We start from the raw sequence: 17,628 nt of genomic DNA, 5'->3' as shown, positions 1-17,628 counted from the left end.
TATGCATGTGCTCTTGCGATTAAGAAGCACATATGCTGGCTGGGAAATGGCTGCTTCCAAGCAGCTGACTTCCGCTTGCCTTTGTACTATGTTTTTTCTGAGGGAAATCCTCATTAATGTTTCTCTCCTCTTCCTGTTTTCAAAATTCTGAAAGGAAGCTAACTTATAACACGCTTTCAAATTAAATTGGACTGCTTCAAAAGTGAGTATGTAGAGGAATAAGAGCAGGAACTAATAGATTGCATAATTGCACTGCCTTGGGTTTGTATGAAACAGGACTAAAGTCAGTATTTAAATTAATCACATATTAAGACCCAGGAATATAGGAAATCCAGTCTTTCTGCTATTTTTGACAACAAGGGTACATATTCCTGAGCTACAGATGCAACTGCATTATGCAGTACACTATTCAAAAAGTAGAAGCCAAAGAATAAACACAGAAGATGTAAAAAAAGCCCAACCCAATCTATAGAGACAATCTGTTTTACTTCAAATTGCCCAACTTCTAAATACATAGATAGCAGTAAAAATCACGTTTTTATATTTATTCAGATGCTGTGAGCATATTCATAAACTGAAGAAACAAATCTGTCAGTAATACCATAAATTCATACTGTAGATGTACTGTATTTAGTCTATAATGTAATCAATCTTACAGCAGATTTTCAGAATGGATGCTACTTACCTCTTACGTCCCAGTCCATGTGTGTGATATAGCTGGAGGCTCCTTTGCAGATTCCTACTCGTTTACTGCTCATTACATTGTAAATATCTACAAAGTTGTCACAGGACGCCACGGCTAAGTACTTTCCAGCCCCTAAAACACATCAGTAGAAACATAAGACACTTTCAAAAACTGTAGTGCTCTGTATATGAAACACAAGTACATTCTGGAATTCGGCTATATGCAACTCAGATTTCTTTGAAATGAGTTTGCTAATTTATACATAGTCCCTGACAGACTAATGTTCATCTCACATAATCAAAATCAGTATGAAATACACAATCATCACCTCATTACACCTGAAAACAATAAAAACCATTTGTTGAAATTTTAAACATTTATTGCGCTCAGGTTGTGGTAAGGCTTAAGTAATCAGCAAGTAATGTTGCATGAGAATTGGTATCAGTAATTTGCATCAAATTTCTCCTACAGAAGAGTATCTTCAGTGAAGTAGTATTACTAGTTTGGGCCGTACATTTGAGTTCCTAAATAAGAGCTATACTATTTGAAAAAAAACTAGCCTCACTGGGAGTGCTAAGCACTGTAGGGGGAAAAAGAAGAAAAATGAAGATGCCAGAACATTCTGACACATCAGTTTCAAGCATTCTCATTAGCTAACAGTAACCCCAGTGAAGAGCCAAATTTATGCAGCTCATGAAGTGGAACTCTGGGGACCTAGGGAGGCTGCTGGATGTTCATGATTTAAAATTGACTGTTGCATTCAGGAGGTTACTATGAGCAAACCTATTCCAATAATCTCATCCTTGAATGAGCAACATAGGACTTCACACCCAATATTTTTCAAAATGTTAATATTAGTTTTGCTGATTTATTTGTTACATGTAAAAGAGCACTACGCATCTCTACTACTTTTATCCTTTAAAGGTTGAACAACCTTTATATAAAAATCTCCATTTTAAATCACTTACCAGGAGAAAATCTGATCTCTGAAATAACATCTTTCCTGTGCTGGAAAGAGACTAGATCCTCCAGGGTATCTGCATTAACTATCAAAAAACTTCCATCATTGAGACCAACGGCTAATGCTTTTCCATCAGGAGAAAAGCAGCAACATCTCCCTCCTATGAGGAATACAGAAATGGCATTCAGGTACATTTACAGTGCACAATCCCTCTTTTTCATTTATTTTTCCAGTAGTAAAGGAAAGCTATTCTTATAGTATATAGTCCAATTAAATTATTTAGGTGCTGCCAAGATAATTTCCAAGTTCTACATCTGTGATAGCACATAGAAGCTATTGGCAAATTGACAAGTACACAAGCCCAGAATCTTGGATTGCATTTATTTGCATATTAATTGACATATCTTCTACATTAGTAATACAGATTAATAACTACTGTCTATATATTTTTTATTTGCTCTCCTTCTTAGTACCTGGTGCCGGTTGTTTGTTACCATTTGCTCTGGTACGGAGAACACAGCTGGAAACCACCTTCTGGTCTCACAGAATTGAGTCGTTTGCTATCATGGTCACTATGTCATATAATCCTTTTAATAAACATGTCAAATTTCATTTGAAAAACAGTTTAATTTCCAATCTAAGTTTATTTATGGTCAGCTTATATAGACTTGTTCCCATGCCAGAATTTTCCACCGGCATAAATACTTTTCCCTATTATTCGTTCTTCTGATTAACTCATAGACAGTAATCCTTATTTAGCTGACTCCACCACAAAGCTTCTCATTCGTTATCCTGTAGCTCCTTTAGCTTCTTTTTCTCCATTCTCAACTTTCAGTTTAATTTCGTTCAGGTGAACACAGCTCAGAAGCGTACACCAAAAATATTCTGATTAGTCTTCTGTAAATTACATGAATACTTCAGTGTGCCCTGGGAAAAATACCTCACTATCACATGTAATTGTCATCCTGCGATCAGCTAGAACATCCTGAGCCTTCTGCTCCTCAGCTACACAGACATTTTTCTTACAGTCATTGAGTGTTGCCTTTTTTAATTACCATATATTATCTCACTTCCATTACTGCAGTCTGCAGAAGCATCCAGCTCTTTCTGTACAGTACACAGGTGCTTTTTAAGATCGCCAAAGCATCTCAAAGTGTGTCTCATCAGCAAATTAAGTCATCACAGTCCTTATTTTTCTGCCAAAACTACTTTTAAGAATATTAAGAAATATCAGCTTTAAGATTTGAGGAGACTTCACCAACTTGAAACATTCTTTTTTAATTCCTGCTTGTGCCAGCTCATGACTCTTCTTATGTTTACTTTATCAATCCAAATAATCTTCAACTAAGCTTCCTATAAGGTTTGGATCAAAATGCTTTATGGAACACCGAACAGATAAAGCCTTCTGTATTTCTTTGTCTAGCAATGCATATGTATCATCAAAAGCTTGTTAAGACCAGTCTGGTCTAATCCTAAAAAAAAGTATCCTTATATGAAGTCACTTACACTAGATTTTCCATCTGTCAAAAGAGAAGTTAGTTATATAGTATACAACAAGTAAGAATTTTATGACTGTTCTCTTTCATTGACATTCCAGATTCTTCTAACGTTAACAAAGAAGAGAAATTCAACATTACTTCTAAGATTTCTTAAAAAAATTTCTAGATTCGAAGTCCTCCACTGTTCAGCTTGCAACACTATAAGCAACATGGCAGATTTATGTAATCGGCTCAATTTTTATTGTGAATTGCAAATAATCGTAAGAACAGTATAACATAGAAATCTTTTGTACAGATTCATTAGTTTAAGGGCTACATAACTCATGAACATAGCATCAATAAAATAATTGGAACAAAGAAAGGAATTTATTCAGTCTTGCTTCAAAAGATTCATAATGTTAGTAAATGTGAACTGAATTCAGTTAACTATATTTCATACTAAGCATCTTACCCTTCTTCAATTTGCGAACAGCTAACATACAATGGCTAGGAGATAAATCCCATATCCTTAAGGTTTTGTCATCACTTACAGTGGCACAAATAGGTAAATGAGGATGAGTAGCTAGACCCCAAACTTCCCCCTCCATGTGACCCTGAAAAAACACAATGAATCAGATGACTTTGTATTTTAAACTGAAATATAAAATAATACATTTAAGGAAGTTTTAAAAAGAGAGGGAGAGAGAGAACATGCATATCTTTAGAGGATAATAAAAAAAAATCTGAATAGAAACATAGAACAGCTGAAAAAAATCCTCACCCTGCTACTCACAGTAAAGTGCAAATTATAGTAACTCATACCAGGAACAAATGTTTCCCTGAGAGATAATCCTCACACACATCTATGTCAATGACATAGACAGTGGGATTGAGTGCAGCCTCAGCAAGTTTGCAGATGACACCAAGCTGAGTGGTGCAGTTGACACACCTGAGGGACATGATGCCATCCAGAGGGACCTGGACAAGCTCGAGAAGTGGGCCTGTGTGAACCTCATGAACCTCACACCAATGAGGGTAGTGAAACACTGGCACAGGTTGCCCAGAGAGGTAGTAGATGCCCCATCGCTGGAACCATTCAAGGCCAGGTTGGACGGGGCTCTGAGCAACCTGATCTAGTTGATGATGTCCCTGCTCACTGCAAGGGGGTTGGACTAGGTGACCTTTAAAAGACCCTTCCAACCAAAACTATTCTATGATTCTATGATCTAGATTTTTTTTTACCTTAGGTTCTAATACATTCTTTAAAAAAACCTAGTTCTTCACATATTGAATTGGCCACTAAGAAGTGTGAATCCATCAGATTTTTATTTAAGTATGAAAGAAAATCGTATGACGATATGATGCAAAAAAATCTGTTTTGTAGTCAGGTTTAAGAACCGCAGTCTGTTTGGTATGGCAAAGAAAACTGAAATGTTTTTTACATAATAAAAAAAAGAAAACTAAAAATAAACCCCAAGGAGACAACTTTTAAAAATAATAAGAGTAATTAGCATTCAGAAAAAATTAATAAGGAATTCGGTGGAGGATCCACTTCCACACACTTTTTTCTTTTTTGTTTTGAAACAGAAATATGATCTTGGTCTGTTTAAAAGGATGAACTTGAACAATTTAGTACATGAAATTCTGTCATCTGTTTTGCTTATTAAAAAGTCATAATGGTCTAGCCTAGCATTAAAAAAACTATGAAGCAACAGTAACTTGCTAACTTCACTAGTAATTAAAATGCTCACAACAGTCTTTACTTGAAAAATAAAATAGTGTTTGTGGTATGGAATATTTGACTGATATTTAACATGTACCTGAACCAGCAGAGTTATTGGTCCACTTTTATCCACCTCCAATATTTCACCATTCTTTGTGCCCACTAAAATATGACCATGTCCTAAAGATATGGCACGTATAGAAGGATTATCTTCTAAGAGGAGACCTAGAATGTTATATATTAGAAGACAGAAGATTCTCAAGTCTTAAAGAGGATTTTTCACACATATGCACATTACATTCTCGTAGAAAAAGGTAGTAGTAAACAAGTAAAAACATACTCCTGCAGGGAAGAACTTAGATGCTTGAATTCATTTGGGAGTATTTAGCAGTTATCCAACTGACACTAATCTTTCTTCTCAACCGAGCATCTCTGAAGTTTAATCAGCCTGACTCATTGGCAATCTTAGCAAAAAAATGTGCATGTGAAATATCAACTATACTACTATATTGCTAGCATGTATGGTACCTTCAGATCTAGCTTTTTATTAAGCAGATATGAGAATGAGCTACTCTGTAGCAGAACGTTTTAGTTAATGGGTGTTTCCATTCATGATTTTTGAAAATCAAACCATATACATCAGAACACAGCAAATGTAATTTTAAGGGCAGGGGGAGAAAAGGCTATGCAGAATGTCAAATAGGGAAAACTGTAAATCAGCACTAAGATCAAGAACAAATGGAAGAAATAGGAATAATAGGAATGAAAATGTTCTTAAGTAATTTCAAAACACATATGCATTTACAGAATATTAAGTCATAAAATGTACTAATACCTTACAAAACTAACCACAATTCTGAATTCCATTCCTCCTCCAAAACAAAAAAGATCAGACAAGACACTTCATGATTAGAAATCTAATAGGCTTTTTGGTTGCCACTTTCAAAAAAAAAAAAAAAAGAAAAAAAAGAAAAAAAATCACCTGGGTGGTAAGAGACTCAAGGTTAAATCTAAAAATACAGGCAGATAATAAAGTAAATACTATGATATGCATCCACCAAATGTGGAAACAGACACCACGATGTACTGTTCTCATCCCAACAGAAAAAGAATGACATTTAGAATCAATAAAGCTTTAAAAAAAATCATTTTTAGTATTCATTATGTCAAATGTGGATTTCCTCCTGTTGGGGAAAGCGATTCCACAGAGTTTTCTAAAGCAAGTATTTTAAATAGAATAAAAAAATAGGCTAAAGTCTGTGTTACCTTTAGACCCAGGGGCTAAAGCAGCCCTTTTGATGGCATAGGTTTTGAGACAACGTTCAAAGGTATCATCCCAGAGAGCTACTACCCCATCCTTTCCTCCAGTGACAAATCCCTGGGGAGGAAAAAAGGAAAACAAAATACAAGTTATAATCATTTATTATCTCTCTTTAATTTTTCTGCCAATACTGAAAATAGATTATATACAACACTATAATGCACAGAACTACAGATGTTAGAGAGGAAAAGATCAGGAGCAACAAAATGATTGAATTTTCCTCCTGACAAAGGCAGCACAGTTCTGTACAGTCCATGTGCACAGGCTGAATTTAAAAGTTCTAACCAATAACCTTCTACCATACTGGAAAAATAATTTAACTGACAAATTGAAATGTTTTACTTGATATTTTTGCTTAGAGCCAAACTTAGTACCACTCAAAAAAATTTGATAAGTGCTTAAATTGTTCAAATATATACATATCTGTGTCATTCTGTGTTCAAAAATTATTTACAGCTATTTGATGAAGCAACAGCTATACTTAATACTGAAATCATTAGTACTTTTCCTTTGGAGAATTTAGTTCTTGCAATATGAATAACACATGCTTTGTCCAAAGCTACTATACTGAAACTCAAATATTAGCAGGTGTAGTAACTTGGCCTAACCTAGCAAAACACAAACATATACATAGCTTCAAACATACAAGTAATCCAACTGGAACACCCATTCACATTAAAGCGTGTGCTTAAAGGCTTTCCTGAGTCAAAAGAAGTTGAGAACCAGGAGAGAGTACTTAGTGATCCACAGATTGAACACTTCTACTAGTAGACGGTAATTACAGCACCAAATAGTAAGAGTTTGATCTTCTTCTCACAAGCTCACATATTCCATTAAACTTATGGATGCTTAAATCAAAAAGAACTCTTATTTATTTTAATTTACTATTATTTCTTTAATAAGAGGTCATGAAAACTACTGAGTAAGATTTCACTGGACCACAAGGGTTTGAGAAACAGCATGCTATACAACAAGAGTTAGAGACATGCATAAAACACTACTTTGAATCTGGACCTCACAAGGCTTTTCTGTAATAGAAATAAAGTCATGGATTCCTGACTTTGGGAAAGGCCTAACTTAACAGTTTTTTTTGCCCAGACATGATAAAACAACCAGCAGTTTATTTACTTTTTCCAATGCGTGCATGCTGAACACAGGGCCATCATGTGCTTTGACAGTTTTTATGAGAAATACATCTCTCCAAATACACACATCCCCCGTGGAAGTTCCAGAGAACGCCATTTCTTCAGTCCAGCCAAATACTGCACACATCATTGTATCAGTTCTTCCCAACGCACCTATGCAGCCCTTTCTCCCAATTAGTCCTCCGCCTGGTTTGAACCAAAAACAAGTAATCAGATGTTTGCTTAGAATTATTTTACAAAAACTATACAACCTTACCCAGAGCAACAAGTCATCTTCTTCTGGTTGACCTATGCTCCCCAAGAAATTGAGCCTTACGAAATAAAATTTATGTACTATTTGGCATCTTTCAAGAAAGAAACCCTTAAACTTATTACTCAAATCTGGATTTGAATATGTACATGTACCCACACAGACATGCAAATAGAAAGTGCATTTGTAACTCGCATCTAAGCAAAAAACACCACACAGTTCATAGAAATTCCTAATGAAATTAATTTGAAAAAAAAATGTTTAAATCTTTACATCCCATCCTTTTCATGATATGTTTTCAGTGAGAAGATTTCTAATTTTATTTTAGAGGTTTGCTATATTGGCCTCTGGATATTAGAAATGTTACAGCTACATAAATTTTAAAATTCTTTAAAATACCATATCTAAAATCATTTGACAGATATAACAAGCAGTAACTTCTGGCTAGAAAGCCAGATTTATATTTTCACAATCCTCAGAGAAACTTCATGTTGTATAACACAGAAGCCCCTCAGGATGTGACACTTCATGCTGTTCTCATACTTAGAGAGGCAAGGTCTCTGAATGTCTCTGCCATCACTTGGCAGTGATGAAAATTTAGTCCAAAGCATACACCTTGGTGTCACTTCTCACATCAAGTGCACCTGCTCTAGTGCAGATTTCAGAGACTTGGCATTCGTTAAGGTGCGCTGATACTCTGCTCCTCACATTAACACTGCTAAGTGTGTTTCACGGCAACTGCCTTGCCAGTGTGCCATTGCAGTTTTGCACAGATGGGCTGTAGCATTAGAGAAATTTGATTCCTCCTGACTGAGCAATGTCAAAGAGGCATCTTAAACAATTTCATTTCTTTATTCAAAATCACCTTCTCTAGGCTTTTCTCATAGTTAAGATTTCTTTCTAAAGAATTTATAGGAATTCGTTCAGTAAATATTCTGACACACTTTGTTCTTTCTATAGATAGCAAGCACAATTGTTAAAACTAATAATTTACATAGAATTCAACAGCTTGCTCCCAGGCAATCTTGATTAATTTCTGTTGGAGCCAGAACTGAGAAAATTAGTGTCACTTTTTTTGTCAGACTTTTCTCTTCACGATTAATCTTTATCAGGGACTCATGTGAGGATATGCATAAATTCTGCATAAATAATTAGAACATTCTTAGCACATATGTAGCACATATGTCTTTATACATGTTTTGAGGCTTGAAACAATGAAAATCACACTAATATCAGGGACTGGATTTTTCACTCTTCAAAATTTTTCAAGCAGATAAAGCAAGCTGCTTTATTTTGGTTTTTAATTGTCAAGTTCTACAGAGGTATCTAAAAAAACAGGTCTCAACTTGCACATGTGTACTTTGTATAGCCTTATATTTATTTATATTTGTGCCTCTTTAAAGCATACATGCTCCGAAGGTCCTGCTTCCAAAAACTGTTCTAGGATTTTAGAGCAGCTCTGTAAAAGTTTCAGATGTGCTATATTAGTATTATTAGATATAAAACCAGACAGTAGGAAACCCAAGAGTCCTTTCCACTTGTGTAGCTCTAGCTCCATGGCAAATTGATCTTAAAAAGAATCCCCACTACTGCCATAATGCCAATTAATGTTGTTTCTACTACGGGAAAGCTAACTTAGAGAGATATACAGAGAAAACATTTGCCTTTAATGCATGAAACATACTATGAGAGATGCAATATTTATACTTTAAGTAACACAAAATGCTGTAATTCTGAAAAGTTTCCTTACCTGCTCTACGCCAGAATTTCATGTGTTTAATTCCAACTGTAATTAATTTATCAGGCATATAAGGATTAATCTTAACAACAAAAATCTTATCTTTGCTGCCTCTGAAATGCAAAGCAAAATATTAAAAATAAAAATATCTATTCATATTTTTAAATAGGTTTTGTGTTGAGGTTTTTTTGCTAATGTATACCTTCTCTATCTTGTGAACATTTACTTCCAAATCATTAACAATAGTTTCCTATTAGGAGAAAGAAAGCCAAAGAACTAACATACTGAGTTCTGTTCTATTTTCATTACCCTTCAGTTTCCAAAACAGGTGAGTAACTATGTTACTTGAGAAATCCACTAGGTGGCATTTTCTTCGCAAAAGAATAATATATTTGCATTAAATGTAGGTATATGGCATTTAGACCTCTGACAGCTCATAATAAAACTTAAAGGTGTAAAGTTGTAGATCTTATTTAAAAGTCTCTCATGTTGAAAATAAATTGGCACTCATCCACCTTTTAACTGATTTTTCTGTTTTTATTGTTAGAATACATAAGTTTTAAATGGAAATTTCAGTTGCTTCTAAAAGAATTAAAACCTGTTGTTGTTTTAGATTTCTTACTATGCTTCTATAAAATGAATGCCTGTCCTATAGTTTGAAAAACTGTATTTGCCATCTATCCAAGAAAAGAAATGCTTACTAACAGTTTGTTTGTTTGGTTTGGTTTTTTTAAAATGCAGAAGAGCCTCCAATCCCTATTTTTTCCTCCCTGTTCAAGAGTGGCAATAATCTTTTACCTTCTGTCATTTTCAGACCACTAAAAGAACTAGTAGCAAAAAGCATGAACCAGTTTCTTTCCAAACTCACACTGTAATCTTCAAAGTATAGATGTTGCTCTCAAAAATTCTATTCAATCCCTCTGAGTAGGTAGAAGGAAAAACACTCCAGAAACTAAATCCAATATAAACTGGTTCAAGTTTGATTAAAAAAAAAAAAAAAAAAAAAAAACCAAAAAAATTAAGTGAGGTTGATGGGTTCAGAAGAGTGAGGGGATTTAAAAAAAAAAAAAAAAAATCATGTGAGAGGCAGACAAATGAAAGGCCCAAGTCAGTATCTTCAGAGAAGCGAAGCTAACTGGGCTTCGGACAAACAACTGGGAATGGAGTACTCTCCCTTACCTACATCATCTATTCAGTATTTTCATTCCTCAGTGGATAAGAAACTCAGAGCATGTTTAAAAAGAAAATGAGAGTAACTGTCATTGAAGAACAGTAATGAACTTAATAGCTAAAGAGGAAGTTGACACTTTTAAAATTGTATCTGCAGAGATAATAAATCCCTTTCAAACCTACCTAGAACAATATTTAGAGTACACATACTGAATCCAGAGTGGCGGGAAAACTCACTCACATTACTGCTCTATGTAAAGCAATAGATCCTTAGAAACAACAACAGCATTAGAAATAAGATTCCATCTTGTAGATTGCAACTTTATTCAATAAACGTATATGAAATAATCTGTGAAGAGTCAAAGAAAATTCCAAATTATTTAACCTTTGGAGGTTATTTAGTCCAACTTCCTGTTCAAAGCAGAGCTAACTTCAAGGTTAGATCAGGCTGCTCAGGACTCAAAAGGAAAGAACCTTGAAGAAAAGAGAACTGAGAAAAACAACTGCAAACTACTATCCTAAGAAAGACGTGACCTCTGATGAAAAAGATCTGAAAAGCAGAGCATACATCACCATCTCTGGGAGTACCAAGAGCATGAAGTGAGTTCTAAAGAAATTATTACAGAACACATCAAATAAACATAAATAAACTTTGTCTTCTATGTCTTCTTTCTTTACCGGTTGAGCTGTCACTGTGATAATTCTTGCTGACTCTGTCAGAGCTTCAGGGATTTTTTCCCAAAGAAAGTTTTAAGGCTGTGCTAAATGTTACTGCCTGCATCACTTGAGTGATATAAACTGCTAATTTTTTACAGAACTATTATTCTTTAATGACTACATTTTGCTTATTGTCATTTGAGAGTAAACCTAGGTACAAGTTCTAAAACAAAGTTAAATTCCTACCTTACTGCTGAAAGCTTTTCCCCTTTCTTCCAATCCCAGAGTACAATAGTGTGATTGTCATCTATTCCAACAGAAGCCAATCGTTTCCCATCCGCTAGAAAAAAACCCAACATTATGATTAAGAGAGTAAACAGATAACATTATGTTGCAGTAATAAGAAAACATATTAAAGAATATTACAACTTCATAAATTTTGCAAGAAGAATGTGCAAACAGATAAATAATTGTATGATGTGCTTAGAGGCATATCTGTCATCTCTTTGCTTTTTAACTCCAGTAGCCAGTTGGATGGAGTTTAGGACTTCAAGTTACCCTGTCTAAAAATTGTACTTACATCCTCTGTGTGTGTATCAAACCCTTCTTCAGCTAGTTGCTGACATAGTTGCACAAAACCCTTCATCACAGGTTGTACTGTGAGAATTTTCTATTCACTCTGAAAATCTCTGTTCATTTCTAAACAGGAAAGCACTGAAACAATAGCATGAAGTTTATGAAATATCCTTAAACTTAGTAATAGTGTGAAGTCTTTGAGAAGCTCTGACATGTATCCCACATTAACCTCCAAGACAGAAGTTATTTGTGCTCACTCATGATCAATGACTTTCTGACATGTATCCATCTTTGAAATTGCTATGCATCTATGCCAGGATTTGGGAAACGAGATTCACATCTTGAAAAAGGAGAACCAAAAAAGGGTAAGAAGCATCAAAGACCCCAAACTACTCATCCTTGTGATCACATGTCTTCACTGTGAGGTTAGAGATCCTATCTAGTAAATCCAAATAATTAAAGAATGAATAGAAGCCAGTGGAGAAGAGGAAATTTAACATTGGTACAGGAATTCAATGTATGGGACGCATACAAACCCCTTAACTGGCAAGTCTTTTATGTTAGTATAACGTGGAGAGAAAGGCTGGGTTTCCGATCAGAGCTCCATAACTGGACTTTCTGAATTTATCAGTGTGCCACCCAATTGGCTTGCAGGATTTAATTTAAAAAAAAAAAAAAAAAAAGCACACCTGATCAATTTGCTCAAAAATCCGCTTACACAGTTTAATGCAGACACAACACTCAAGATCTGTGCACCTGCCTCATACAACCAAAAGAAATTCCAAAGTGACCAGCTCAGGTATTAAATGGCACAGAACCTGTTCTTGCATTTTGTGACATGCAAGACTCCACAGGAGCTCTTTTTAGCAAATGTTCTCTTTAAGACAGCCTCTATCATTTGACATCGATCACTGGAGAATATTTTTAATACAAAATCTTCAGTGTAAAGGAATACTCAGTTACTCCTTAGAACCGATTAGCTTGTATTTTCATACAGAAATGGAAAACTGTAAATAAATAAATAAATAAATACTTATTACCTGAAAAATCAACAGCACAAACACCATACTGGTGATAGCCCTTTAATACTGAGAGTGGTTTTATTGTTTCTGTATCCCAAATGTGTATTGAGGAATCTCGACCAACCTGAAAGTATACATATTTATAACTATTTTTTTTTTCATTTCGCAGTCACTTCACACAGTTGTTTGGAAGTAGAATATTGACAAATACTTTAAAAAGTATTTGAAAAATTTTACAGTGATAAAATTTTCCTAGTATTACTTCTATCTGGCTAGCAGTATATTATTCCTTCTCCTGCTTTACAAACAGCTGGCTCTTTCTTCCCTCCAAAGAACTTAGGCACATTAATCACAATTAACTAGAGTCCTCCTGTGGGGAAAAAACCAACAACAACAACAAAGCCCTTCATTGATTGCACTGTGGCATATTTATTCCATCAATTATCAATCATTCCCTGTCTAAAAATAAAAGGTTATTTTTATTGCTAGTATGTAAGCTACTCTATGTTTGAGAAATCAAGGTGACTTCTGTTGCTTCCTGGTGTCATTACAAGTGCCTACAAGTCATATTCTAATGCACTGATACCCGTGGAGTAATCTCTACCATGATGGCACTAATACAGGTAACTAGAACTTGGTAAGAAATGGGATATAGCTTTTTCTTTTCAACTAAGTACAAGGCATTATTAGTCAATATTTACAATATTACTTGCTATTCCAAAGGTTTTGCACCTCAGTACACAAAAAAGGGCTGTAAAACCAGAATGCTCTCCTGTGTTTAAGACCAGGGGCAGGACTCAGGAAAACTAGGATCTATTTCTGGTTTTGCCACAAACTCAATATGTGATGTTTGCAAAGCTTTTTCTAACATCCACTATCAGGAAAACAAAGACCAGTGTTGCATGGGAAATTTGATCACTGCATTACCTAATTTCTGCAGGTAATGTAGTATACAACTATATATAATGTGTTTATATAAAACAGTATATAATGGATGTATCTTTCTATTGATAGCATAAGGTATTTTAAAATATAGTAAATCCAGGCACATTTTTATTCACAGTTTTTACTACTCAAAAATTAAACAGAATAAATTCTCACAATTGGGGCTTTAATCTCTAAACTGACTTGCAAATTTATGTTAACCTCAAACATTTTTAAACAAATTAAGGGCATTATAAGCCAAACTTTATTTCTATAAAAAATTTCAGTTCACATCTCCAATTTATTATAATAACAACAACAGTAACAATCATAATTATAATAATTTAAAAACCTGGAAACATAGAATTAAACCTTCAAGTCCTGGTGTATAAACATTTATAGGAAGGGATGTTTGACAGAAAACATGAATGAAAAAATGTACCTAAAATTACCATCTGGCGAAAGATAAAATTAACTATTATAAATACTTTAGCAACATACATACCTATGTCCATGTACAAACAGTAAATAGTTTGGCTATAGGTGATGACGAAAACCATAATGCATGAAATTGAAATGCCAGAATGCAGTAACAATGGCTAACTTCATGTTATGTAGTAAAGCATGCATGCAATAATAACATAGCTAACTTCACAACTGAGGTACTGGAAAAATACATTTTAATTGCACATTTCCTCCACTTGTTAATTAAGAAGAAGAAATATAATGTTGAATAAAAAAAAAATTAATCTATTCTTAAATAAAAAAGAGGTTCAAAGAAACTATCAACTACAGACTCTTGTCAGAATTAGTATAAAGAACTAGAAAACACACAAGTTGTAGGTTTTTAACATGATTCCATCTGCAACAGAAATGCAGTTCTTCACCTGAATAAATGTAGACTGGACTTCCTTCCTCCAAAATACACTTTTCTAAATTCACTAGTAACAACTTCAGATTCTTATCACAGATAAACACGCATCCTACCTGGCCTGTTGCCACATAGTCCTTTAAGGGATGAATAGCAAGGCAAAGAATGTCATCATCATGACCTAGATAAAAGCGTTGTATGTTCTGCTGTCGATTGTACACCACTCCCACTGCTGCAACATGGTATACAATTTCACCCGTCTGAGTGTAAAATAAATTGCTTCGACAGTCGTAACCTCTGTAACTAATTAAAGAAAAAAAGTTTGTTCATCAAGGTCATAACCATATATACTGAAACTTTGAGATAAAATTATGCAAGATGCATTTTTCACATGGAAAAACTCAGATTACTTACCAGTTACTGTTTTGGTGTTTTAAGATTAACATCTTTTTCCCAAAGGAACACAAATTTTTCAATTTAATTTACTATTCAGATATCTGTACTACTAGCAGGGGTTCTTCCAAGAAAATTGCTGCTCCAGTTTCCCGTGGGACTTTCCCAGACAGAGTAGATGGGCTGATCTTACTCCTGATTTTAATAAAGGGACTTCTGATTGGTATTTACAAGAAGTGAGTAACGAATACAATGACCAATACTAGAGGGGCCCTGCCTCCAGCCGGGTGGAGGAAACGGACAACAGGGTTTACTGGACTGTGTGGATTCGATGGCCTGGCACATCAGATCCACAGGAGTATAAAGCTCTAGTGGACACCGGTGCACAGTGTACCCTAACGCCATCAAGCTGTACAGGGGCAGAACCCATCTGTATTTATGGAATGACAGGGGGATCCCAACAGCTAGCTGTATTGGAGGCTGAAGTAAGCCTAACTGGGAATGAGTGGCAAAAGCCCCCCATTGGGACTGGCCCCGAGGCTCAATGCATCCTTGGCTAGGACTACCTCAGGAGAGGGTATTTCAAAGACCCAAAAGGGTACCAATGGGCTTTTGGTATAGCTGCCTTGGAGGCAGAGGAAATTAAGCAACTGGCTACCTTGCCCAGTCTCTGAGGACCCTTCTGTGGTGGGGTTGCTGAGGGTCAAAGAACAACAGGTGCTGATCACTACCACAACGGTGCACTGGCGGCAATATCGCACCAATCGAGACATGCTGGTTCCCATCCATAAGCTGATTTGTTGACTGGAGAGACAAGAAGTGGTTGGCAAGACTCGCTCACCCTTTAGCAGTTCCATATGGCCAGTGTGAAAGTCTAATGGAGAGTCGAGACTGACAGTAGACTATTGTGGCCTGAATGAAGTCATGCCAAGTGACGCCACACTGGACATGCTAGAACTTCAATACGAACTGGAGTCAAAGGCAGCCAAGTGGTGTGCCACAATTGATATCACTAATGTGTTTTCCTTTATCCCTATGGCAGCAGAGAACAGGACACAGTTTGCTTTAACTTGGAGGGGCATCCAGTACACCCAGAACTGATTCATCCCAGGGGTGGAAACACAGTCCTACCATTTTCCATGGACTGATCCAGACTGCACTGGAACAGGGTAAGGCTCCAGACCACATCATCGTGTGGAGCAACGCAGCAGAAGAAGCTTTTGAGAAAGGGAAGAAAATAGTCCAAAACCTTCTGAAAGCTGGTTTTACCATAAAACAAAGTAAGGTCAAGGGACGTGCATAGGAGATCCAGTTTTCAGGAATAAAATGGCAAGATGGACTTTGTCAAATTCCAATGGACGTGATCAACAAAATAACAGCTATGTCTCCACCAGCTAGCAAAAAGGAAACACAAGCTTTCTTAGGCATTATGGGGTTTTGGAGAATACATATTCCAAATTACAGTCAGATTGTAGGGCCCCTCTATCAAGTGACCTGGGAGAAGAATGATTTCAAATGGGGCCCTGAGCAACAACAAGCCTTTGAACAAATTAAACAGGCTATAGTTCATGTGATAGCCCTTGTGCCAGTCTGGTCAGGACAAGGTGTAAAAAATGTGCTCTACACTACAGCTGGGGAGAATGGCCCTACCTGGAGCCTCTTGCAGAAAGCACCAGGGGAGACTTGAGGCCGACCCCTAGGGTTTTGGAGTTGGGGATATGACGAGGTGACACGTGCTGAGGAGGCCCCACTGTATAATAAACTACCAGAAAATAAGAAACCATTATGTCCTGTTCACTGGGGGGTCTTGCCGTCTTGTAGGAAAGCATTGGAGGTAGAAGGCTGCTGTATGGAGTCCTATAAGACAAGTTGTAGAAACTGCTGAAGGAGAAGGAGAATTGAGCCAATTTGCAGAAGTAAAGGCCATCCAGCTGGCTTTAGATATTGCTGAAAGAGAAAAATGGCCAGTATTTTATACTGACTCATGGATGGTGGCAAATGCCCTGTGGGGGTGGTTGCAGAAATGGAAGCAGAGCAACTGGCAGCGCAAAGGCAAACCCGTCTGGGCTGCCACACTGTGGCAAGATATTGATGCCCAGCTAGAGAACCTGGCTTTAAAAGTACATCACGTAGATGCTCACGTACCCAAGAATCAGACCACTGAAGAACATCAAAACAACCAGCAGATGGATCAGGCTGCTAAGATTGAAGTGCCTCAGGTGGATCTGGACTGGCAACACAAGGGTGAATTATTTATAGCTCCATGGGCCCACAATACCTCAGGCCATCAAGGAAAAGATGCAACAAACATATGGGCTTGTGACCAATGGGTGGACTTGACCATGGACGCTATTGCACAGGTTGTCCATGAATGTGAAACATGCGCTGCAATCAAACAAGCCAAGCAGTTAAAGCCTCGCTGGTATGGAGGACAGTGGCTGAAATATAAATATGGGGAGGCCTTGAAGATTGATTATATCACACTCCCACAAACCCGCTATGTGCTCACCGTGGTGGAAGCCACCACCAGATGGCTAGAAACACATCCCATGCCCCATGCCACCGCCCAGAACAGTATCATGGGTCTTGAAAAGCAAGTCCTGTGGTGACATGGCACCCCCGAAAGAATTGAGCCGGACAACAGGACTCATTTCCAAAACAGCCTCATAGACACCTGGGCCAAAGAGCATAGCACTGAGTGGGTAAGTCAACTC

General features: G+C 36.5%; 1 protein-coding gene across 1 annotated transcript in view; it reads right to left on the bottom strand.

Moving 5' to 3' along the window:
• EML5 (EMAP like 5) overlaps positions 1 to 17,628 on the bottom strand; it is a 100,211-nt gene that overhangs the window by 39,291 nt on the left and 43,292 nt on the right. The window contains exons 14-23 of the mRNA XM_035894266.1: positions 14,638 to 14,824; positions 12,745 to 12,850; positions 11,375 to 11,468; positions 9,314 to 9,414; positions 7,297 to 7,499; positions 6,114 to 6,225; positions 4,945 to 5,072; positions 3,597 to 3,738; positions 1,654 to 1,806; positions 686 to 817 (exon numbers count right to left, since the gene is read on the bottom strand). Coding sequence (XP_035750159.1) covers positions 686 to 817; positions 1,654 to 1,806; positions 3,597 to 3,738; positions 4,945 to 5,072; positions 6,114 to 6,225; positions 7,297 to 7,499; positions 9,314 to 9,414; positions 11,375 to 11,468; positions 12,745 to 12,850; positions 14,638 to 14,824 — 1,358 coding nt within the window. The remainder of the gene's footprint in view (positions 1 to 685; positions 818 to 1,653; positions 1,807 to 3,596; positions 3,739 to 4,944; positions 5,073 to 6,113; positions 6,226 to 7,296; positions 7,500 to 9,313; positions 9,415 to 11,374; positions 11,469 to 12,744; positions 12,851 to 14,637; positions 14,825 to 17,628) is intronic.

This window comes from Egretta garzetta, unplaced genomic scaffold, assembly GCF_000687185.1.
Source record: "Egretta garzetta isolate BGI_Z169 unplaced genomic scaffold, ASM68718v1 scaffold435, whole genome shotgun sequence".
In the NCBI taxonomy this organism is placed as follows: domain Eukaryota; kingdom Metazoa; phylum Chordata; class Aves; order Pelecaniformes; family Ardeidae; genus Egretta; species Egretta garzetta.
The sequence above is the reverse complement of the archived record's forward strand: the minus strand, read 5'-3'. Positions and strand labels throughout refer to the sequence as shown.